The sequence below is a fragment of the Fopius arisanus genome, unplaced genomic scaffold (genome assembly GCF_000806365.1).
Source record: "Fopius arisanus strain USDA-PBARC FA_bdor unplaced genomic scaffold, ASM80636v1 scaffold00020, whole genome shotgun sequence".
NCBI lineage: Eukaryota > Metazoa > Arthropoda > Insecta > Hymenoptera > Braconidae > Fopius > Fopius arisanus.
In genome coordinates this window covers 1,259,938-1,285,773 of record NW_011887759.1, presented here as the reverse complement: position 1 = coordinate 1,285,773, position 25,836 = coordinate 1,259,938, and the positions used below count along the sequence as shown (strand labels likewise).

Below are 25,836 nucleotides of genomic sequence, written 5' to 3'. Positions count from 1 at the left end.
CGCAGCGCAGCGCATATTTCCGTCAATAATCCAATAGTCAGTCCCCCAAAAACCCCGCACGTCATCCCCGATCTGTGAAAAATCAGTGACAAAACTAGTGGAAATGTTGATATCCAATGCCCCAGCGATAAATAACAGTGAAACCAAGTGCATCTGGTAATTATTGTTACTAGCACTCGTCGTGATGACGATTATCATGACTATCATCACAACGAGGAAGTTGTTTTTAAACCCGTGCTTAATAAGTTATCCCTCACAACTACTCACAACTGCCGATCATAAAACAACGAAATCGATAAATATTGTACAGGAATGAAAAAAACTTAAGGAAATTGCTGGTTTACCTCGGGGGATAAATAATCGATTCTTACAGCATCGGATTAACACTCTGGTGCGACATTTTTATCGGATACACTCCGTCCAACCATTTTACCTCATTATTTTATCTATGATATGTGTTTTGAAGATAAGAGGCGGGAGTTATCAGTGGAATTCTTTGGGAAATGCTTGTCCGTTTATTTTGGATGGTTTTTTTCATTAGCCACAACCTCTTGACATCTTTAAAGAAACCCTGAAAAGCACTACTGTCATAAAATCTCTCGGCTCGATTTGAGAAGAGCAAGGAATCGGTATTTCTCGAGAAGTCATTAGATTTTCTAGAAAATAGTGAGCGATCTTGAGGATTGATGATCGATGGCGGGATCGATAGATCAGCTGCCTATAAGGAATCATGTGCAGGAAGGCTGGTAGCTGCACAGTAGCACGGTACCGTGACTCTGCAGGTTCAGTGATGAAAAAAGTATTCTTTTTTTACTGATTTTTCATCGTCAAGGTTGGTTCACGTAGGCTGTGCGTACGTGGATAGGTTTCCTCTGGTATTCTGGTTGTCTTGTGTTTTGAAAATGTTCCATTACTTTGAACTGTCTTTTCTTTGGTGACATCCTTTCCAGAGTTTGCGGGATACTGTACTACATACCGTGTATTAGCCAGCTGCCCATTTTATTCATTTATATTTTTTTCTAACAGCGAATTGCTGAATTGCGGCTTGGATATTTTGTCAGTAGTTCCACACGACTGTCCTACTATTTCAACGCATATTACCACTTGTATAAATAAACCGACGAATGTTGAGGAGATAAATGTAAATGGGGACGAATGTGACAGTGAATACTATTGGCATGATAACGCCAATTAGTTTGACTCCTCACGTATCGATACAAAACGAAAAAAACACCGATATTATTGATAATTTATTCTGTCGACTGCTGGGCCTTGGTGGGAAAAACGTTTCTTGTATTTAGAGACACGTTTACACTGGGTCCTCGGTGCAATCGGACAAACGGCCCTTGAAAAAGGGACAATGGCCCCCACAGTGTACACGCACGTTTTCGTGAGTCCCTTTTGCCCTCTGGGATTTATGACCCCTCTGCCCCCCTGTACCTTCAACTTTCTTCAGTTAAATCACTGGGATTTACAGTCGTTTATGTTTGGGGAGAGGATGGACAATCGATCGAGACAAAAACGTTGTGGGAATTATTTACTTTCGGAGTTTTTCGCGATTCTCGGGACTAGCCATTTCGGTTTATGATTGTTTCGGGGCATCGCGGCCCAATTTGCGATAAATCGATGGGAGGTCATAATTGAAGGAACAAAGTTGTGGTTTTTTGTCTCGTTTGTTAGGATGAAGTAGTTGCTATAACGATCCTCTAGAGATTTTTCTTCAGCAGAGAAAAATCTTTCTCCAATGTATGAAATTTCAATTTTCCTTTTTCGAAGTTTCTACGAGTCTTGGAAAATAGTTGAAACTCCTCAATATCACGTCTCCAATGCTTGTTGTTGTCTCCCATTCTCTTCAGCAATTTGCAATTCGATTGGAGCCTTTTAACATACAAACGCCGCGCCCCCCGATATTGAAATTCCATCGACATCATGCCAGAAACCATAAACATACGGCAACAAATTCATCTGCATTATCAATGGAGAGAAATTCAGCGAGAAAAAAAGTCATGTCGAACATCTTGGTGGCAGGGAGTCATTAATAATGCCATTTCCATCAGTGCTATGCCCCCATGAAAGTTCAATTGGCCAAAATGGTTTGGATTGTCGGTGCCATAAGAGACGCAGTCGTTATTCACTGGCTCATTATTAATATTTCAACGGAGGTAAATGTCTGTTGCCGTCAGCGGTTCATTTTTAAAATTCGTCTCAACGTTTTCTTTCTCCCTTCGTCTCCCCTGTTCAACTCAACGTGAACAGAATCTCCGAGGGATTAGTGGACAGCTACGGAGATTCTGCGGGCTCTTACAACTTTTCTTCCTCCTTACCCATGTCTCCAGATTTTTTTTTCATTTCAATTCTCTCATGTCCCTCCGCTTTCAAGCAAGAGGATTATTCTCTCGTTTCCGGAAATGTAACTGGCCTCGTTGCAATTGTTCTAGTAATCACTCGAGACTACTGCCAACACTTTGCCTGCAGATTACACTTCTGACATCATTCCTATTTGAATTCTGAGTAATTCAGCGGGAAGCTGACGAGATCGAACTATTGAAGGTCGATGCTGTCATTCCAGAGACGCAATTTTCATTATTTCCATTTTAATTTCTTGTCCAGTCATAAAATCGTCTGGTTTTTCAATTATGTGGATTTTACTTCAATTTCAATTGAAAACAGTCAATCATTTATCTTGAAAATTCAAGAAGAGTCGCTGTTTTATTGTCAACGCTTCAATTTCTCAATGGAAATGTTTGACTCTTTTCAACTTTCTTCACGGCTTTTCAGTCTCATGTGAACCAAAAAATAGAGAACTACTAGAATATTCAAGAAATTAACTGAAGATGGAGAATTCCACAGAAGTTTCATCTCACTTTGTCGTTGTTAAAAATTTCAAATCTTTTTGTAAATGAAACCGCGAATTACTGATCATTCGCGCTAAAAATTTCAATTTTATTTCAATATTGCAGAGTTGTACTAAAAATTGGGAAAAATTGTGGAAAATTGTGGAAAATCGAAGAAAATATTATCAGTTGCCACATTGTTCGGTACTTCAGTGGGCACAAAAAAAAATGTGGGAAAAAAAGAGGAAGTTAAAAAATGGTGAACGTCAAGGCGAAGCCGCGGGCACGTCCTCGATAATGACGGCATATGTCTCGGATAATAATGATTCCGCGTTGTTTTCTCATCTTGTTTTCCCCTTTGGTTGACTTTAATTCGCTATGTTCGATGGGACACAGACGGTTAGAGACAAACCCGTAACGATAGAGGAGATATGGAAAGGCAACGAAAGACCCCGTATTTTCTTGATTGAAGCCAACGACTCGGCCAATCCCGTTCCTTTGCTTATTAAAAGTTAGTACTCGTCGTTTATGCCTTTTGTCTCTTCTTGTAACCCAGCGTCAAGTGGATGCCATATATTCTTCGTCCAAGAGTTCATTAATTCTTGGCTGGACCATAACTGAATTTTCTCGGGGCTCTTCAGCCATTAATTCACTCGTGCCGTAACCGAATTACCAATTTCACTGAAAACATTATTTTTATGGGCATCTTTGAAATTTTATTTACTTCGTTTTTTTTTCATAATTTTTCATAATCAGAAAAGATAGGAATTTTTTCGAAATCTTCCGTAAACCGTTGAAGGTTTATCAAAATCATGTTGATTCAATTTTCTTTTTTTCGTATAAATTTCTAAAATCTCAATGGCATAACAAAAATTTCTTGGCAATCTCATTGTTTCCAAGTGAAAAAGCTCTGGGTCCCAGGGGTTAACGTCAGAGTACGAGTGACATATCTCGACGCGGAATGTACGACCTCCTCGTGAAAAAGAAAAGGAAAAAGTTAAAAAATGAGAGATAGAAGAAAGCGGAGGGAGGAAAGATGCGTCAAGTGGATCCGTGGAATGGATGTTAAGGGAAAAAGTGGACGCGAGCCTCCGGTGTGCGAGAGACACGCTCGGGTTTCTTTGCAGATTTCATTTCCAGACGGATTCCACTCGCTGGAGATCGTCTTCCTGTGACTTCTTGTCGTCTTTCAGCTGTACATTACAGTTGGTGGACTGCGGTCAAATGGTATTGCTTGGAATTCCTCAACCTCAGCGACTTCCGTCGTTATCGATTTCCATCGAGGCTTCTTCTCCAGAGAAAAAAAATATGCATTTTCAAATATTCACTCCCAACTCGACAACCATTACTGCAAATTCTAAAAGTTCTAAAAGTTAAGAGTCATCCTGGCGTGGATGTCCAATGTGATTGACGGATAAATTGATTGAGGATCGATATCACATCGAATCACATATTTAATATGTGAGTGAGTTTCTTCTGAAGATATTATCGCGTTTCCGGTCTTGTGTAGCAAGAAAAATGCGATTATTTTGCCAACAGGGGCATTCCTTGCTTTTCCATTCGAAAAATTCAGACCTGGGACTTGAGGGAATTGTTTCTTGTGAGATTCCCTGCCTCATATCGATTGGTCATTGATTTCTCGAGGGGAGATATATCAGTTGGCAATATTTTTTTCTGAATAATCGTTGCGGCGAGGGCATTCCCAGTCGAAATATCGAAAAAGTTAAATGACTGGTATATTCAGCTGTTTTTCATTGAATTCATCAACAATTGAATTTGTTCAACTTCTTCGTCCGGATAATTTTCCGTCATTTATCTACTCTTCCGAGACATCTTCATGACACATCATCAGGACTCAACAATTTCTACTAACGATCAATTATCGCGACTAGCTTATCCTCAGTTTCACGATTCCAAAAAATTAATTGACCTCAACAATCCACTTTTTGTTGCACCCCAACAATAGCGGTATATTCCTCGGGTTTACCTTGTTATTATCGAGCCTAATCTCCGCAATTAACGTAACTCCATCGTAATCATTACCGAGAATAAAAGAATGAGTTGTAAAAAATTGATACATTCCCTCGATTTCACCGTTTTTATCTTTGAATTCGTTCCCTCAATTTAATTGATTATCAGAGCTCCATTCGAATTGCATTCATCACTAGGTTTTGAAAATAGAAGAATGATGAATAGTTCGGAAAAAAATAATCGGAAAAAATGAAAAAAATATTGAATGGAGTGACTGCCATTTCGGTATACTGAATTTCTCACAAGAATTTCTCTTCATGTGGTTTAGCTTGCCTTGGGGGTTTTCGGAGTTCCTGGATGCGCACGTGACTATCGACGATATTATCTCCAATTTACCCCAACCCTTTGGTGCACCCAATGGTGTTCTGTAGTTACAGAAGCACCCGTTCGCTCATGACCCGCATACTTCAAGCCCAGAGCTCCCGCAGGGGCAATTCTCTTCCTCCTTCTCCCACTTGCATTCATCCACCGGAGTCTCTGAATCCTGAGAAAATTTTCCTTCACTGGGAGACTGTTACTCCTTTATTCCTAGATTCCGGCAGTGTCTTCACGCCTGGTGCCTCACGAGGAATACACAAGTGGTTTTTAATGATAAAACTGAACCGTGTCAGCGAAAAGCGGACGCCACAGTGTCAGTTGGAGTTTCTGTTTTATCTCGAAAGGTTTCCGGGGAAGAGGGACGTTGGAGGGCTTGATGGCTGAGGGGACAACTCCGGATTCTAATTGTGGAATTTTATCCTTCCCTCAAGTATATATTCTCCTTCATCCTACAGTATTAGAAATCACTTTGACTCCTCGAGACGTTGAGTTCCATCCACACCGTTCAAAATTTCGTGAAAATTCAGTCACAAACTGATCTGAATTTTCAATATATCTGCGTGAATTCATTTCCAATTAGGGACCACTAAAATTTCTCAGTTATCTTGAAAACTCAAGAAATATGGGTTATTCCTCTTAAATGATAATTAATTCTTTAATGAAATCTTGAATTTTTATGTATGCATTATATTTGGGAAAATGTATGAAAAATGCCAGCAAATGATTTTCAATAGCTAATGGGTTATCATTACGAACCGCTTCTTGTTTATTATGCGATAGTTCAGCAAGCGTTTATCATCTTCTAGAGGAGCTAAACAATCGAAAAAACTAATATCACTCCACTGATTGCGGCTGTATGCTAGGGCAATTGATTTGCAAATTCCAATTGTCGAAGCGGAATTCATTGACCTCTGTTCCATTTCATATTCCACCGGTTCAGCTGCAACTGATTAATACGATATGATTTTATTATTATTCCTGCAATCATGATTGAATGCGGAAAAATCCCCGACCGAGGAATCCTCTACTGGATTTATTCCGTGATTATTCTTCGATTAATGTTTTTACTCCTGCAACTTTAATTGCTAAACATTTGCCTCGGCATTTTTCTAGGACGGGTTTTCAAATGGTAGAAAAATAAGTCTTCAACTTCTTTGAGTTTTCAATGAAATTCTTGAAATTTCAGGAAAAAATATAAATACATGCACTTCCAAAAAATCAATCGGAATGTCCAGTGAGTAATTTTTTACAGAGTATTCATTGTTGAATTCCTATGAATATCCGTTGAAAATTCAGTAAGCTCTTCTATCTCTCCAGTTATCCAGTTTTAACAATAGAATTCTCACATTTGCTGAATGATATTCCCTTCCGCATTCTCGAAACGGCAATGCTTTTCCCTTAGCTCGTTACAACATAAAAAATATCAGTACTCCATATCGATTTTGTAAACGGTATAATATTGAAGTTGCAACACCGCGAATCGAATCAGTCAATGATGTCGTGGCGATTAGCTAATGGTTGAATATAAAATGGAGGTCTCTTCCTGTGGCATTCTCTACGCCGATTATTTCGTCGCTGAATCCTCGTGGTTTGAGAGCTGGGAGGTGGACAGGTGAAACAAGGTGGAGAATAAATCGAGGGGAAAAAGAATAGTTGAAAAAAACCAGAGCCCCAAGTGCATTACATCATTCGTGCATTTCAACATGACACCGCCCGCAAGACCTGTTTTCAGTGTACCGTGTCCTCTGATTCGTATTGAATATATTAGAATGAACAACTGATCCTCATTCTCAATATCAATTTGTCCACTTTGGATGTCATTACAATTTTTTTCGGGGATTACTGCAGCGTTACCATGACAAGTGGACAGATAATCAAGGAAATAGCATTAAAAGCAAAGTGTTTGTTTTTTTTTGAGCACTGGAAATCGCTAAGTGATTCAACCAAATACTCTTGCATTTTTATCTCGGAAATTACAGATTTGACGCGGAAACATTCAAGACATTTTTTGTTATGCCCACCTACACTGTTGAAAATTTCTTGAAATTTCAATTACATGAGTTTGAATTCAATTTTAATTAAAACCGATTACTAAATTTCTCATTTATCTTGAAAGTTACTGAAAATATGTTTTTCATGCTCAGCCTGAAAATTCAATATCAAATACACTTGAATTTGAGATCGATTGAAAATTCAGGGAAACTATTTATTGAATTTTCAACATTTTTTCGGTTGTTTATACCCCGTCAACCTGAAATTGAATGACTCATGAATGACAAATTATGAAAATTCAATCAAAACTCATGAATTATGAAAATTCTCAAATTTTCAAACTTGAAATTTCAAGTGTAGTGTTCCAACAGTACAAGATAAATTTATCGCGAAAACAAGTACTTTTCTTTGGCATTGTGATAAAGCTGAGCACATGAAATTTCCTGCGCCAGCAGAAGAACTAAATCCCTCTGAGAAATGGAGTTTGCCTCATTCGAGTCCAGAGGCCGCATTACACATCCGCCACTCACTTTACGCTTATAAATCACTCGGTGAGACACCGTCCACTTCCGTTGTGAGCCCTTGGGAGGAAAACGAGGAAAACGAGGCGTCAAATCGTAGGTTTGCTGGCCGGAGGCTGCAAGGAATCCTCGCGAGACGCGTGAAAACGACACAAAATTACCCAACATGGTTATCTCCATCACACTGGGACACCATAATCGGTAATAAACTCGGCTATGGGTTTTATTATTTCCACTCTCTGTGCACAATGCCAGTGTAACGCGAGTGATCAGCAAGGACGATTTATTTCCTGGGTGATCGACCTCTACTCCTGGAGAACCGTTCGACGGTTTGATCTTGTTTGACCATATCAATTCCTCTATCCCGTTCATCTGCCGCCGTCTCATATTCGTCCAATAATTTCTCATGTCCATATTCCCAAAACTAGACAGAAAATCTAACTATAATCTACAACGTGTCTATTACGTGACCACGATATTGAAAAAAAATCATAAGAAATGTTAAATGTTAAAAAGAAGAGAAAAGAGATGAAAAATAACTGAAGTCCTTAAATATTGCTGAACTAACTTCTCATCATGAATTTAATTGGTGCAGTTGGGGATTAAAATGAGAAATTCTCCTTTCACCGTGAAAATCGTGGAGGATAATTGCGACCTCGAATCTAGTCTCGGGACCTTAGCTCTCTCGGTCTGTTGTATCTTTTGGATTTTTATCGTGCATCGCGTTACGCGTCGGAGAATCGACCGCTCCTTCTGGTGGAGATCGCAGGGCCGTCGAGTCGTTTACGATAACGAACCACATGGTACTCCTACTCGAAAAATTCTATTCAGGTCGATTTGGGTCATTCGAGGCGGAAGGGGATTAGAAAACACGAGATGATGTACTCGAGGAATCCAAGTCGTGATTGTTCTATTCTGTCGTCCATGGATGGAACAATAAATCGATTTCATTGGGATTTATTTGAAGAGGATTTACATTAACGTAATCAGCCCGAGGATAGGACTGTCACGACCTACACCTACACCTTTCTTATTCTCTAATATTTATTATTCCTTACACTCACATATCAATGATCGCTCAAACTTCAGAGGAAAATTTAATTGCTCTCTGAAGAGATCGAAACTATTATGAAAAATTTATTTTCAAAACACATATTATTCTCCCGAAGGGAATCCCCGAGGAGCCAGTAATTTCCAAAACCCCGAAATTGCAGGTTGTCAACAGTGCTCCCCCAAGCCCCCCAATTCCCCTCCAGAATGAGCGCAGTGTGTGTTCTAACGTGAAGCCAAACTAAAAGCTCGTGAAGATGGAGGTGAATGTGTGTTCACGACGTGTGCACGACGGTTACGCGACGATTCGTTCACGACCTAGGAATCGTCCTAGGGCAGTATACCGATCGGACTCGGAGGAGTTCCTTAAAATTCCTGAGGATGCATGCCCCCTGAGAACGATATCTGCGATCCCGATGGACCAGATCCACCAGGTGCCACGCTGGTCTCCGACCACCAAGAACACACTCCTCGAGAACTACGGCACACTGAAGCGCCCGAAGAAGCCCAACGAGGCAGTGGTCATACCTGAGAGGAAGACGTTGAATACCTTCACTAGTCAGAGACCCCGAGAACTCAATTCTCCGGAGAGTCTTTATGACACAGTGGCACCGGATTGCACCCCAGATAGTCCGCAAAGCTCCCCATCGGCTGCACCGCTCTCAATCCTCAACCTAAACTGGTGTCAATCTCCTCCAGAGGGTCATCCCCCCAGGATCATCCCGGAGCGTTCGAAAGGACCTATCTACGCCACACCTACAATCCCCATGAAGAACCCTACAAAAACTCCGCCCAAGGACGGTAACTACGTCCCCAGCGGCGATCTTTACCGCACCACTGCGCGATACATCGAGGACATCAACAAGAACCTTGCGGAGATCGACAGGAGCTACGACGAGCTCAGTTACAACCCCCACACCTCCGGCTATGGAGTAATAACGAAAATTCCAAAGACACCTACCTCGGAGGACTCAAAAATTTACAGCTACCGAAAGCGAGACATGGCACCGATGCCACCAATCTCTCCGGATTTACTCGTTAAAACCGATGATGAGAAGAGCCCAACTCTGGACGCTCCTCGTGTTCCCCGTCGGTTCAACTCCTACGGTAAGCTTCCTCCAAAACCCTTGCCCCGTTCCTCCTCTATGGAGAACAACTGTCGCCACTCGACCGGCTCCACGGGTACCACATCAACCAAATCCAGTGAATCACTGTACGCGATAAGCGAAAGTTTTACGGAATTACCGAGAAGCAAAGTTGAGAGAGTGCTGACGGATAACGGCGGGTGTACGTCGAGGAGAAGTAACTCGTCGACCTTGCGGTGGAGAGATGAGAGCGATTCAGGGGGATTGGCCGGGTGCAATGACCCCGGCACCGAGTCGGACGACGAGTCGAGACACGGAAGGCGACCCCGGGTCACCGGTATACTCCGAAGAAGCCGATCGAGAGTCGAAGAAGGGAGAAAGAGTGCGGCTTTGTCTGGGATTAATGAAGGTACTCGAAGGTGTGACACTCTACCCTGCAGGAGGCCCAAGGTCGCTGCTCATCCTCTCCACAAGTCGAGTGAGGACGTTCTCGATGGTGAGAGGATGGTGGGTCTTCGACGAGCTTGTGCGAGCACGATGGACATCAGGAATGGGGATTTGAGGCAAAATTATCTGATGGACGCCACCGAGATGATCATGCAAGGTCAAATGGAGAGGCGCCAATTGACCGCAAGCTTTTCATTGGAATCGCGGGAAAAGAGAGAAAAAAGGGAAGAGAATGAGGGTAGGGTAGATAGAGAGAGTGAGATGACGATTGAGGGGTTTGCTACGTTGCCGAGACGTGGTAGTGGCAAGGAGCGGTCGAGTGATCCGTCAAGTAGACGGTTCTCTGGGAACGTTAGCGGTCGCGCACTCGAACCACTGTACGAGCACGCGGTCAGCGATCCCGTCAGGCCTAGGGACAGTACTAGTGTTATTCCCTGGTGGGAGCTTGCTACCAAGAAGTATCGACATCGAAGTTGTCCCGCATTGCAGGTAAATTATCCACTTCACCCATTTTTACACCTCAACATTGCCCAACGCCCAAAAATTTCCACTGCGCTAGCTTTGCGAAATATTTTCAATCCCCCATATTTCAGGAAAACATACATAATTTGTGGCAATTTGGAAAATATGTAAATTTAGCTGATATATATATATATTTTATAGATTTTTTATTATCTTACCAATTATGGGTATTAAATAGGTAGAACTGTTGGTTAAACGAATTTTCCGTGGAGTAAAATCCCGAAATGATCGCATATCGGATTTTTCTGCGTCAGCAGTGGCTAATATATCCTACATTTAAAATAAAATTCTCATGGGGTTAACGAGTAAAAAAAAAATCAGCTCACCTGTCATATAATAGCCGGACGTCATTGCACACCGGATATGCCGGCGTCCCGACGACGAATACAAAAATGTGAAGGAAGAGAGAGTAAAGAGGAATATTGCGGCAATTTATCAACGATTGTCGGTTTTGATTTATTTTAATAATTCATCTCGCGGGCAGTTGTGATGCGTGCGGGTGACGAAGCGGGTTGAGAGTAATGAGACGCCTGCGATACACCGTTAAATGAATTTGAAGCTTGAACTCGGATTAAACCGTCGACGTAAATGAGGGTACGGGACGGGGTGAAGTGAAAGAACTAGAGCAAGGGGAGAGGAGACGGTGGTACCATGAGTTTTATAACGAAGCGTGGGTTGGGACACTAGTGTTCCATGCCCATGTGCTGCTCGATTGAATAATTAGACGCCCCACGTTCCCCAACTTGTTGCCTTCTCAGTTGTAATCATACGCCGCGACGTGACACTGCAATTATTTCATTTGCATTTACAGGCAACGGTGAGATTGTTTAATTTTCCACCTGTAAAAAATTCAATAGGCAATTATTGGAGAAAGTCATGAACTTGTCGGATGAGGAGTGGTTGTGGAGGGAATCCACACTGCAAAATTTTATTCTGAAAAATAATCATGAAATAGATAAAATTTATAAAATTGTGACAACGCTGGGGTAACATGGACAATCCATTAAAAATGGTTCCATCCTCGACTTTAAAAATATTTCCATGTTTCGAGGAACATAAATAGATGAATGAGGCATTTGGCACCTAATGGATTGCTAGGCGAGCCAGTGGAATCCTCCAAAAATATAAAAAGTAAACAGTGGAAAAAAATTGGCTGTCCTTCAACGATGTTTTTTATATTGAATTTATGACGTCGTTAAAAAATTGAAAAAATTATTCAATGAATGCAAAAAAAGGACGTTTCTATCTGATAATTATTAAATTATTTTCAGCAAAGCGTTTACCATTTTAGATAATCATTATATGATCTGAGAAAGACACTGTACAGTTTTAACTGCTACATCAATTTAAATAACAATATGTTGAATGCCCATGTTACCCAGGCATTTCCTATATCTTTTATCTACTTTTCTCAAAGGGGGATAGACAATTGTTGTTTTTGCATTTTTTGAATGAAGGGTATTGGGGTGAGTTTGGGGGAAAATAACAGGCGAATTTTTCGATAAATTCAATAAAGCATGTGTCAATAGATTGAATGTAGTGAAGTACTTGAAGGTACATGGAGGGGTAGGGAAAGGCAACATCGAATGAATTGCAGGTCCTGAGAAAACATTCTCTTCCCTTCGTTCCCTCTAATTCCTGTATAACATCCTCATACTCCTTGATGGCCATGTGGCTGATAGGAAGGCGTGTTTACCGAAGGGAAAAGGGTCCAGGCGTTTCGAATCCAACACACGTGTGAGTGCCCTTTGACCAATTCCCGCTCGCTCCAAAGAAATAAAAAATCGTCAAAATGTTTCTACACTCGACATTCCCTCTCCTCCATTTCCTCTCTGCCCCTGACATTTTAAAACGAGTCACGTGCTCACCGTTCTATCTGGCATCTTGTTTATGGATTTACTAATAAATCTCCTGAGTGATCGCGAAGCTTATGACAGTGATCTGGTTCTATTCTCCAACTTGTGTCAAATATTTACGCAACAGTTATTGCTTCAATTTTTAGGGTGAATCGTTCAAAAAATTAGCTGCAATATCATCATTTTTTGTGTGAGATTGTCCATTGTGAACTTCAAATATAATTTTTTTAGTTTTGGGTAACTTTTCACGTGTTTAAATAACGCGTTATGGATTATAATTTTTTTCAATGGATAGTTTTCGAATGACAAGTGTTTGGGGTGGAAACCACATCATTAAATACAGCCAAAAGAAATAAACCGATTGACCGTCTTGTTTTGAAGGAATAATTACAGAAAGTTCATAAATTTCCTTAATGAAGAGTAGATATAATAGAATAAAAATAGACATCAAAGAACAGATACATAGGTGCAGTCATTATATGGCACATAAACCTATCCCTTTTATTGTTTAAACCTAATAGAAGGTGGTACAAAAAAAAGAACAAACAAAGAGCATAAAAGTTTAATATTTCCACCTTGAATTGGCAGTTTTCCAGATAAATCGATAATTATGAGAAAGATAAATTCTACTCAGCTCACCATTACCTAGCTAATAATTATTTTTCCTTTGCAAATAAGAGATATATTGTTTGGGGAATGGCAAGTCTGCATGGGAACTCCAAGCCAGATTACACTAGGTCTTGTAACGCTTCGTGGATTATGCACTTCTTCTCATGCACAAATACTCCAGTAAAAACTACTCCATTGTTGACGAAATGAGAAAAGAAGAAGGGGGAAAATACACATTTCAATCGATAACGAACTTCCCCTCCTTTGGTGAATCAGGTGCCGGATTTTTTTTTTCTTTTTTTTTTTTATTTCTTTCGTGGAGCTCCAAGGACGCCGTTCCAAGTGGTCAGATGGAAGTCCACTGGTTTTTACGATGTATGAGAAAAAATGGGGGAGACGGGAATTTTGTGGCATTTATTATTACGGTTAATGGCCATGGGGTTCATTTCTCGTCAATGCGTTAGGCAAATGCGTAATTATTCAAATTCCGCGGTGGATTTATGACTCAAGTTTGAGTCGAGTCATTCTGCATCTGCTTTTTTTTTTAAAGTGAGACTTTTTATTTCACTCCTATCATCGAAAACGCAATGTTTATGGGATATTTTATGTTGCAATTGAATTGATGAACGGAATATGATTTATTCCAGACGTTTTATTTTATTTCAAGGACGTGGAAAAAATTCTCGCCAGGAATTGGCACATTAAAAAAATTTCTGTCATCCCGCTACTAAAATGTGGACTTGAATTTTTTCAGAAATTTCCTCCAATTATTTAATTTTAACTTAATTATTAACTCTTCAATTATTGAATAATTGTTATTATTTACAAATTCTTTTAAAATCCAATTCAGGTTTTTTTTTGCGAATTTTCAAAGAATGTGGTTGAATTGGGCATACGGAGAAAATAATCCATAAATTTGAATTGAATTTCCATTAAAGTGTTGATAAAATTTCAAATTTCAATATTCAAAATGTGACGGTGTAACAATATTATTGCACAGTGTTTAACAGGGGCGTTCTTATGTGAAAAAAATTTACCAAGTTCTCTTGGATGCTATGAAACTATAATTCCTGGAGTTTTTTTTTCATCTCCATTTTTATTCATTTCCACGTGTCGTTTCACCCGAACCGCACTCACATTTACGCTTTTGTGGTAATAAAAACACGACCGGAAAGCTTACCGAGCAAAAACATACAGCGAGCCCACAGTGAGGTGCCTTGTTCAGCAGATTTACACGCACCCCACTTGCCCTTGTTATGCATCTTTACTTTACATTACCCCCCGAAGAAAAGCATTTTATTTCAAACGAATTAATCCATATCCCACTTCAACATTGAAAATTCAGTTCAAGACATAAAAATCCATGAAATATAAAAGTTCCAAAACATCACAATTATCTCTCAAAGTGATAAATTAGGATAATTGAATTTTTTAGCCGAAAGTTAGCAAATATCTTGGAACAAAAAGACAATACTCTCATATTTACAAATAAAATTGTTTGGTCACTCTGAAATTTCTCGATAAAAAATATTCATGCAAAGTGTGGATGTCGCTTTTCTATTCTGAGATATTAGCTGGAATTTTTTATAATAATTATCTTCGGAAAAATCAAATTATTCTAGTTTACCATTTTGTTATTGATGTATGCCTTTTAGTCTCAACGCGTCGACTAAAAAGAAATTTCTCGCAGTGTACGATGACATTTTTTACTTCGTCAATTTGAACTAGGAGATGTCTGCCGACATCAACAACTCTCAGACTAGACGACGCCAAACATTTTATTATCATCTACCCAACACCGCCTCCAAACCCCTCGTCTATTTCCGTCAAACCCCTAATTTTAGAGGATCAAAAAAATTGAGGGGAAGATAATCCGATCGGAAGTGACTCGAGCGATACTAGGGAAAAACCTCTCCAAACAAATTTATTTTCAGGGCACTCTCAGGCCCATTCCAGAATCATTAAGACCAATTTATAATGGAACGAACGAAGGGAAAGGCTTTCTCGATCTAGGAAATTGAGTTAAAAAATCATAAGAGCTGAAAAAATCTCCACTTATGCTTCTGTATAATTATTACACAATTATCTCGATAATGACTGGTTGAAGCGTAATTTAAATTACGAGAAGACCCGTCTAGGGGTCTAGATTCTAGGCTACCCTCAGCCTCAAAATTTCCTCTCACATTTTGTTCTAAAGCCAGCCATTACTGAGCCAATTACGCCATTAAGGAAAATGTCAGGCAAATTTGCGCCGTCCCTACGAAAGCAAATTTAGCAGTATCCTGATAACGTCAGATATTTATTCATTACCCATTAATATTTATGTAATTGAGTGATAATTGATGATTTAAGTGGAAAACGTGAACAAGTGAAAAATTAATCATTGAAAGCCTAGTAATTAGAGTTTTATGTTTCATATTTAGTCAACGGAGTGAATAAATTTCTGTGAAAAACGGATAATTGATCGTAAAAATAATCAGATTGAGTTACATTGGAATACAAGTGTGGCATTCGTTCTGTTTTCTCAACCCACGCGAAAATTTCATTTTGCCGTTTTCCCAGGGTATCCCATAGACAACGAAATAGAACGGACGAATGAGTGGGTGGGTTTTCAAACTCGTAAATTACGAGGCAACGAATTCACGACAGAGAACACTCTCGGCCCTGTGTACCCTCCACGTTTGTTTTGAATAAGAACCCACGAATGTGGAACAATAAAACGAAAAACCCAGAGAGATCGCTCTGTTGAATCGATTCGAGCCATTGTCGGTTTTATATAACTAGTGAGATGTATTAAGGGCGAATTTCAATCTAAAATGTCAATAGATGACAATGGAAACACCCAGTTGATGGTTTTCAAGGCAATTTTATAAATTAGGGGCATCATATAATTTTGCAACAATTTAACTCTACAACTTGTTTGACGGTGCACAAACTACGGAAGGATTTATCCATTTTTAACAATAAAAGTTAATTTTCTTTTATATTTTCATTTAATTAATATCCAGTGGCAATTATTCGCAGCTCCAAAAAAATTTAATTCGTTGCCATGAACTTTATTTTCTTTAGAGAGTTCTGGAAATTCACAAATCTCTCATTACGGCTTTGATCTAATTAGATTGACTCTTCTACTGCAAAATTAATGAATTAATGTGTAAATAATTCATTGGAGAAAACAGTAATCTCCAGGATGTGTAATTTTTCAATTCCAATTTTCATGAACCTTTCTCCACAATTAAACTCTTCATTTCTCACATTCTGAAAATGTTTTTTTCCGTTGAATAATTCAAGTTATTACTCAATCAAAAACCTATATTCTTGATCATCTCCATAAAATTACCTGAATCATTGCAAATCGAGACATGAATCTCCATCATCTTTCCGTCGTAAAATCACAGTATCCCCCATGAATTTACAATTCTCTACTTTCCTCAATTGCATAGAACTCATTCCGTCGTTTCAACAACTATAAAAATTAAGATATTCCCCGTTAAATCATGGAGCCGACGTTTTTGCATTTGGATAAAAAACGAAAGTGTACTATCACTCGGGTGTATCACACTCGGATTTTACGACGATAATTCACTCTTGAACTTTTGAATGGTCTCGATCAAACCGAGTTACACAGAACTAGAGTAGGTCTCCCTGTCATGTCCCCCACAATTACCATCAATTAATAATTCTTCATGTTTTTGCCATTTGTCACTTGATTTTCTTCGACTTTTTGTCATCACGTGATAAACCGATTTCGTTTTAAGACTCAGTCAATTGGTCTAGATGGAAGATTACAAGGTTCAAATTAGTATCTCTTGACCTAATACTATTTATAAGTGTTCCTTCGCTTGTCTGCTTCATCTCAATAGATTTAAATTAGAGTATTTTTTATTATCACCCATAACAACCAGAAAAAAACCTTTTAGTTAGACTTTTTACTTTCCACGGAGAAAACCAACGATCAAAGAATCACTGAAAATAATTTCCCTCTTTAGTGAGTTTATTGTAAATAAATCTGAAATTAAGGGAGATGGCCAATTTTATACCAAAAATTTTTCCATCTCCCGTAGGTTCCAGGAAATATTTGTTAAAAGCCAATCGTCGAAATTTGTTAATTGATCTTGCAGTAAATTATAATGAATACCTCAGGTTCTTGATAAGATTTTTTAGAAAATCCAGATGCTCAGGTAGTAAGTTCATCGGCACTGAATAAATAAATATTGTAAATAAATCTGAAATTAAGGGAGATGGCCAATTTTTCGTTATGTTCTTTTTTCTTTAGCAGCTGAAGAATTACAAAAAAGGTTATAACAAAAATTTATCCATCTCCCGTAGGTTCCGGGAAATATTTGTAAAAAGCCAATCGTCGAAATTTGTTAATTGATCTTGCAGTAAATTATAATGAATACCTCATTCTTGATAAGATTTTTTAGAAAATCCAGATGCTCAGGTAGTAAGTTCATCGGCATTGAATAAATAAATAAATAAATAAAGGAGTGAAATATAACGGTGAGCATGTGGGTCGAGTTGTGGGTCAGTCTGGTCGCCTACACAGGGAGTCCCGTGAGTCTTTTACTTCGGCATCGAGTCTTAAATCACTAGACTAAAGAAGAGACGAGATTGTCGTCTCTTCGATGGTAACCTGTGTTCTTCGTCTAGGAGTGAATTTAGACCCTCTGCTTTTTCCATTCTATCTATATTTTTATTCTAGCAGGGTATTGCCCAGCTGTCTAGTCTGCCTTGAAAGCAGAACGAAGAATGGGAGCAGAATATTTTGTCGAATCACTTCCGTGATTCTCTCAAGGTTCATTGAGGAATTGAACACTGAGAAATCGTGTTCAGCTTGGGTTTATTAGTACTTATCTTTCGCAACAATGGGATTCCACTGGAGCTAGTGGTAAAACCCATTTCCGCGATGGAAAATTTTATTTTCCTTCTAGGGGGTATCTTGCCTAGGATCGAGGATCCCTAGAAAATCAACCTGGAAAGTTGTTGAGGAGTTTTAATTATCTGCTATATATTCTAATGAACAATGGCATTATTATTATTATTCCAACGAACATACCGAGCAGAAAATCCATAATCAGCCCGGAGCGAAATTATTTAGAACTGAAAATTCTCGTGCTGGAATAATGATAATACACAAGAGTTTGTTAATAATGTAGGTTAACCACTTGGTATATAAAAAGGGAATCCTCTTGCTGTACGAAAACAATTAAGCCTTAAAGCCTGGAGCATAAAGAAATTCTGGAAAAATGAAGGAGAAAGAGGTGATGTTTAAGAATTTACAGCGGTTCAGTTTAGATTCTACACATGGAGATATGGCGTGTGCATTGCAACACGTGTGTTGAGAGTCAATGGCGTTAGGTGGGATCAGTGTTGGTACAATGCAGCATGCAGCATGCAGTGTACACCATACCTCATGTACCACCTGACCAGTTATGCAGTTGGTTGTGATCTTTACGGAGCCCTTCGACATGTTGAGAAATAATCGGGGAGAGGGTAATTACATGGCTCGGATAAGTCACCATATCCGTAGCTATTCTATCGGTGATTATGCACTTGGAAATTCATGCGTATCAAGGAATTCCAGGCAATTTGTTGATTGCAATCGTAGAAAAGTACATTGGCGATTACTTTTATCTGTAAAACGAAAATCGTTGATTATTCTCGGGAAAAGTAAAAAATTTTGCAGAATGCGATGCTTTCACTTAGAAGCAAATACGGAAGAAATGAGAGAAGGCAAAGCAAATGATTCCATCTGATGAACAAGTGAATGAGATTTTAATATCGACAAAAGTCTCACAATCTCCATAAAGACAAACCGAAATCTGAATCTGAATCTGAATTTATATTAGAATTTCCTCATGCATTCACGAGATAATTTTCTAACTCACGATAAGCAGAGCTACAACAAGCGACATTCCTCCCTGTCCCATGTTTACCGAACAAATACGACCACTTGGTGGCCATAATTTCCTTCGAATCGATTGCATCTAGCGTAGTATTATTTACGACGTTGGAAATAGAATTTATAATGGAGTCTATAGTTCATTGTTTTTAATATGCATTGGTATTATTCCATGTTAACAGGCCCACGTAGTGGCGGCGTTTGAGCAGTCGCTGTCGAACATGACCCAGAGGCTACAGCAGCTCACGGCGACCGCTGAGAAAAAGGTGAGTCAATTTCCGCTTCTGCATTTCAACTATCTCTAATTCCGCAGGGGCCTGGCTCATCGTTTTTTTATTAAATGGGACAGACGTTAAACGGCGAGACCAATTTATCTAATCTCTTTGTAATCAGTCACGCGACCAATTTTTATTAATCTCTTGGTGGAGAATGAGAGATGAAATTGGATACCATCTGCTCCTAAAACTTGAAAATATTCACATGTACTTCAATCATCTCACTAGAGGCAGTCAAAATTCAATGGAATCTAGTTATTATCAATTAACAAGTGGATACTCAATATCAAGCTCACTGCCTCAATCGATAATTACTTTACGTTTCTCAATCAAAATTGCAGCAAAAATAATATCTACTGCTATTTTATTATAAGACTCAATCTTTTATTTATTTTTTATAATTTCACTTTAATTAAGGATTCGATAGAATTCTAGGTAGTTTCATAATTCCTTACGTTGCTTGCTGAAGAGTTAGCTTGAAAATTGCCCCTGGCCACCAGTTCGTCCAGGGTGTGAGGTCTGCCCCGAAGACAAGGGTCCATTGGTTGTTCATTGGGTTGGTCGACGCGTTGGGTTGTTCAGGCCATAAACAGCCTAAGTGTTTCATTATTCCCTGTAGCCTGTTACAGCGGTTCCCCTGTTCGCGTTAACGTCCTAAATATTTCCAACAAAAGTATTAAGATAAAATTTGAAAAATGTCTACCAGAGTTATTTTGATTCCACAATAAGAAACAAAAGAGCCGCCCCGAATCTAATCTGACTATCGATACTCGTAACCTCTCGAATCATGGCGTAAAAATTCATCCGAAGCATTTGAATTGATTCTCCGAAATTATAAAGACACATCGTCTCAAATATCTCAGCACGATGAACCCGCATCACTTTGTTGTTTTATCACCGAGGCATGCCGTTATCTGACAAGACGTCAAAACAAAATTGAGACCTCCCATAAAAAGAGATCAAAGGAGCATGAGGATTGGGGCGCAATGCAGAGTGAGATAAAAAAGCCATCAAGATCATTGGTATCAGCAGGTTCGAGCGAATTGCATTCAAGTGGCCATCGCGGTCCCCTTGGATCCACTCCAATCGGCTCCAGTCGAATTTCACCGAAGCGAAAACACCGGGAGATCGAAAATTCCTCGGTTCCTCATGAAAATGGTATTTTCAACGGCATCTCCCTTCGCAAAGCAAGCAAACCCTCTGCGGTTCAATCACCACCATCGAAACGATTGAAGAGAGAACACAAGAACTTGCAAAATTCCCCTGATAATTCGATGGCAGTGAAACCACGCAGAACCGTCAAGCAGTTGAAGTATGAGCGTATGAAATCACGAATTGTCCCCAGTGATATCCACAATGCTGAAAAAAAAACTGATAAAAATGCCAGAGGCATTTGTGATAAGACCGTGGAAGCATCCATTACAAATACCAATGATGTAGCGACTCACAGTATTCAGAGTACAATAAAATCTTCGATTGGTCTGGAGGACATGGTTGACCAGAGGCTCGAGGCGAACCCCAAGTCTATGTGGCAATTGTACACCACTGCCGCATCGTGGAGCAGTGACTCCAGCGATTGAACGTGTACTTTACTTTCAGACCATTGTATCGTTCGATCAATAAATCAGGCTTTTTTGAATGGATATTGTGGACGGGGATTGGTTGGAGAATTGATTGTTTATTAGTGGCCCGCCGCTGTACAGACCACGGGGAATTGGGAGATTGAGTTGATTGGGAGCATTTTTTTTACTTTTATCCCTTCCATTTTTTATTGACTTTCTCCTTTTCAAAGCTCAGAAATGTCTCTTGCTATTTCTAAGCTTAATCGCTGAATCTTCAATTGCGGTGTGACGAATTATGATATTTCTGATTTTCGTTGGCAGTTAAACATTATTTCGTTTGGAATAAAAAAATTGTCCTCCATTGAAGATCGTACTGTCTCATCTGAAAAAAACGCCTATTTCTTGGCTCAACAAACGATTTGTTACGGCTTTTTCCCGCTTTCATGGTTTCGAGGAAAAATGAAGAGTACAGTAATTTTTTATGATTGCAGGACTCTGAACTTCAGGAGCTGCGTGAAACGATCGAGCGTTTGCGTCAGCAGGGTGCAGAGGCAGTGTTGACAAACAACGCAGCAACATCAAACGGTCGTAGACACACCCTGGGTGATTCAGATTCAGGGACAACAGGCTGCGCCGGTTACACGAGCAATCAAGGCTCCTCAATGGCGCGTCAATTGTCAGCCGACAGCGTAACATCATTGAACTCAATAAGCAGTCAATGTTCAGTGAGTAGTCACCACAAGAAGAAGGGCTGGCTGAGGAGTTCCTTCTCCAAGGCTTTCTCAAGGCCCAGGAAGAATCGTCATGGCTCAGTGTCAGACGCCGAGGACAACAAGGACAATGGTTCAATGATCACTGGTGAACTCAGTGCGCCCAACAGTCCACGACTGCCCACCGCCCTAAAACACGACAATTCTCAGCAAAATAATGGGGAATCCAGTGAACAGAAATCACCAGAGCATGATAATTCGTTGAGTGGCAGTAAAAGTAGTTCAGCACTTTATAAAACAGACACAACTGTCGATGAACTGAAGAATCAATTGAGGGAGAAAGATCTCGTCCTCACCGATATCAGACTCGAGGCACTGTCCTCCGCTCATCAATTGCACTCCCTCAAGGAACACTTCAATAAGATGCGGGTAAGACATTTTTTCTAGAATTGTTGTAGAAGCTTATAGCGGGTAATGGAACATCAATGAAGGTAATGATTGGCTTGAAAGCAGTTATTTCATGGGGTCTAGAGATATAAAATCCTTCAAGTTTCTCTGAGAATTAAGTGGAATTTTTAATATCCATCTAATTTTTGTATTTATCCTCGAGTAATATGCCAACGTTAATACGCGATTAATCGCGTTAATATGCGATACAAGTGTAAATTTTTATTGACTCAGGCCTCATCAGTGAAGCTTTTATCAAATCTTTATTAAATAAATAAGAAATGAGATTGTAACTGTGAATTGTGGTATTGCAGAATGAGATGATAAACCTGAAGCAGGATAACGAGCGTCTGCAGCGTCTGGTGACGTCGAAATCGCTGACGTCGTCACAATCATCATTGCGGAGCGACCCAGAGCGTCGATTTAGCATGACGGAGGTGCCGTCAACAGGAGGTCTCGCAAACGGTGGTGATCACACGTCAACAGTTGACCAGCTCGATGACATAGGTGTGCCGGAGCATCCGCTGGTTACCACCAACGCTCCAACAGAGCCAGTGATCGAGGACACAGATGGGAAGAGAATAAATGTTGCAGTGTACCTGGGCAGTGAGAATAGTTTCAACCTGAACCTGACCTCGGGCCAGGAGGGGATTATTGGTGAGCCAGCGCACTGCATAATAGCCAATGTATGCATCTCTAACAAGACCTCGTGGGACAGCCTCGACTCGACAGTTCGTCGTTGCCTCAAGGATTACGTCTCTAGGGTGGATCCGATCAATAATTTGGGGTTAGGAGTGGATTGCATATCGGCTTATCACCTGGGAGAGGCCTCGAGGTGCACCGCAGAGCCTCAGTACCCGGAATTGCTGCCCTGTGGATATCTCGTAGGCCACGTCAAAACCATTTATCTGGTCCTCTCTGGCTATTCGTGGCTGGCCATCGACACGTTGATCCCCAAGTCCATCGTTCAGAGGCTCATCTCATTGTTCAACGATCATCGCCGGGTTATCCTCTGTGGACCCAGTGGCACTGGAAAAAGTTATCTGGCTGGCAAACTAGCTCATGCACTCGCTGGTTCAGACTCAGAGGCTGGAGACCCTGCGGCTGTTGCAACATTCAATCTTGATCATAAATCCAGCAAAGAGCCCAGGGCTTTCCTCGGGCACATTCTCCAGAGATGTGCATCCAATGCAGGTGATGAGCTACCGCGAGTGATAATCGTGGAGAACCTCCAACACGCGAGTTCCCTGACCGAACTCTTCGGTGGACTCAACGCTAAGAACAAATCATTCCCTGCCATCATTGGCACAATGAGCCAGACCACCTGCAACATCACCAATCTTCAGTTAATTCACAACTTCAGATGGATTATGTGTGCCAATCATATGGAGCCTGTCAAGGGTTTCCTCGGGAGGTTCTTGAGGAGGAAACTGTTGGAGCACGAGCTGAGGGAGTGTGGAGGAATGCGAAATGCAGAGATGGCAGCTGTTGTGGAGTGGATGCCGAGGGTGTGGTTGCATCTCAACAAATTCTTGGAGACACACAGCAGCTCCGATGTAACCATTGGACCTAAGTGGTTCCTAGGGTGCCCCATGGAGGTGGCTAATTCACAGGTGTGGTTTACTGATTTGTGGAATTACTCGGTTATTCCCTACCTTGTGGACAAGGTGCGACAGGGACTCGAGCTTTATGGAAGGAGAACAAGTGGCAATGGCAACACGGATGGAGCCTGGGAGGACCCCACACAGTTCATCATTAATAGCTATCCTTGGGTCGCTACCCAGGCTGTTCATGGTGGGTTCAAGGCTCTCGTACCGTTAAAACCTGAGGACGTTGGCTATGACGATGAGGATCCTTCTGGCCACACTGCTGGAGTTGGCAGCTCTAGTGTTAAGAGCCTTGGCAGTACACACAGTGACACTGATGGTGATCCTTTGGTGAGTCAGACAAAAATACACACTGCACAATTCAAGCTTTTTATTACACTACAGCAAGATCAATAATTTACCTTTTGTTCTCTCGTTGCAGTTGAACATGCTGATGAGACTGCAGGAGGCAGCCAACTACTCGAGTCCCCACAGTAACGACAGTGACTCAGCAACATCCCTGGACTCCTCCAACACTCGCCACTCCGAGGATCTCACCGCTTCGAGATCATCTAACACTGGGGTAGAATCAGCTCTCTAAATAGTATAGATTTGCATTAACCATCGGTAACTATTCTAACGAGTCAGGCACATTGAGAACAAGTGTTTCGTCTTTTTTTTTCGACGATTCCAAATCGATTCTCATGTGCATGTGCGAACTGTTAAACGAGACAAATAATTTATGAAACTGCCTAGTAAATTCGTAACCCACTAGTTCCGTCGTTGTGAGGCTAGCTATTTAGTCTTTTAGTTACATGGCTGAGGAATAAGTAAATAAATAAATTAAGTAATAGACATTTTAAACTTACCACAACTTGAAACAAAAAAACAGCCATTCCAAAAAATTTTCAATTCCATCAGCGACAGCTTATGGAATATCGAAAATATTATTTGTCACGAAGAGTTCCAGCAAGTGCAGTTTTGCCTCAATGAATGTCTCAAGGTCTAATGGTGTTTAAATAATTGAAAAAAGGCGATAATTCAGTGTTTCAACGTAGAGTGGATGACTCGTCATCGAATAAACACAGCACCTAAAGAGAATCCTAATGAAAAGAACTTGATTATATTTTTAAGAGACTTTAGACAACTCGAATAGCATACAATGGGGATCTATTGAAGTCTAGTGCCTGAGTGGCGAGGATAAATTCTTTCTGATGAAATACAGTATTAACAGGCTCGAATGAATTCCATCGTTCTTGAATCCAACCCCGGGCATGGAATTTTCCACGATTTTTTTATTATCCAGGAGGAAAAAACGTGGAACGAATGTGAATCATGACGGTTTGTCTATGACTCATTGTGCTCGGGAGTAATATATTTATACAGAAACAGATCTGCATGGAGATAACAAAAGGCTATATTTAATTGGGCGAATGGAGAATGTTGATAATATATAATAAACGAAAATAATGGCGCTGAATTTTATATAAATGTACGGAATCATCATTATATATTCTGATTGAAATTTATACTAGCCAGTAAGATACGTGAGTAATTCTGGTCATATGTAATTTGTAAATAGAACTTGTAACGCGAGTAAAGTGACGGGATTGTGAAGATGCACATGATTAAGGGAAGGAATCGTTGCGGATGCTATAAAAATATCACTCAACATGTGAAATGTCATTTCCATTGAAGCAAACAATTCGATGGATTTTAAACTGTAAAAATGGGTAATTTGTATCGCGAATTTGCTCCAATTTTTCATGTAACCACTGCTGGGAAAAATTACAACTTCTAACGTTTTTTATTGTACATGTATTGTGATACCAATTTTTTCAGATAAAATCTCTTTAGCCCACTTGGGAGAATGGGGATGGGAAAACAATAATGAAGGATTACAGTCTAGAAATTTTAGGTATGACAGGATCAATGTGGATGTGTGTGGTGACGAATTATACAGTCGCGTTTACAGAATTTTTTACGTTTGTACCGCTATTTGTACGCTGTACTGGCGCCTGCACCCTGACTTTCCCGAAATAATAATCATAATTGTGTCATAAATAAAATTATAAATCGTATGCAA

At 40.1% G+C, this 25,836-nt stretch overlaps 1 protein-coding gene across 2 annotated transcripts; it reads left to right on the top strand.

Moving 5' to 3' along the window:
* On the top strand, positions 1-25,831 carry LOC105264367 (protein sickie). Of its 2 annotated transcripts, none has more exons than XM_011301198.1 (6): positions 1-156; positions 8,911-10,767; positions 19,353-19,436; positions 21,499-22,146; positions 22,479-24,101; positions 24,193-25,831. In XM_011301198.1, exons 2-6 carry the CDS (start codon positions 9,004-9,006, stop codon positions 24,349-24,351), a joined length of 4,278 nt encoding a protein of 1,425 aa, XP_011299500.1. In that variant the 5' UTR covers positions 1-156; positions 8,911-9,003; the 3' UTR covers positions 24,352-25,831. The 2 variants fall into 2 exon arrangements, with proteins under 2 accessions (XP_011299500.1, XP_011299499.1); XM_011301197.1 differs by having other exon boundaries at positions 1-391.
* Positions 25,832-25,836: the final 5 nt, after the last annotated feature.

Bases quoted from the DNA above. Each gene is read 5' to 3' on its own strand.
- LOC105264367 (XM_011301198.1), top strand. From the start codon at position 9,004: ATGGAGGTGAATGTGTGTTCACGACGTGTGCACGACGGTTACGCGACG. The intron at 10,768-19,352 runs GTAAATTATCCA...CCATGTTAACAG, and splicing joins GAAGTTGTCCCGCATTGCAG to GCCCACGTAGTGGCGGCGTT. The intron at 22,147-22,478 runs GTAAGACATTTT...GTGGTATTGCAG, and splicing joins AACACTTCAATAAGATGCGG to AATGAGATGATAAACCTGAA.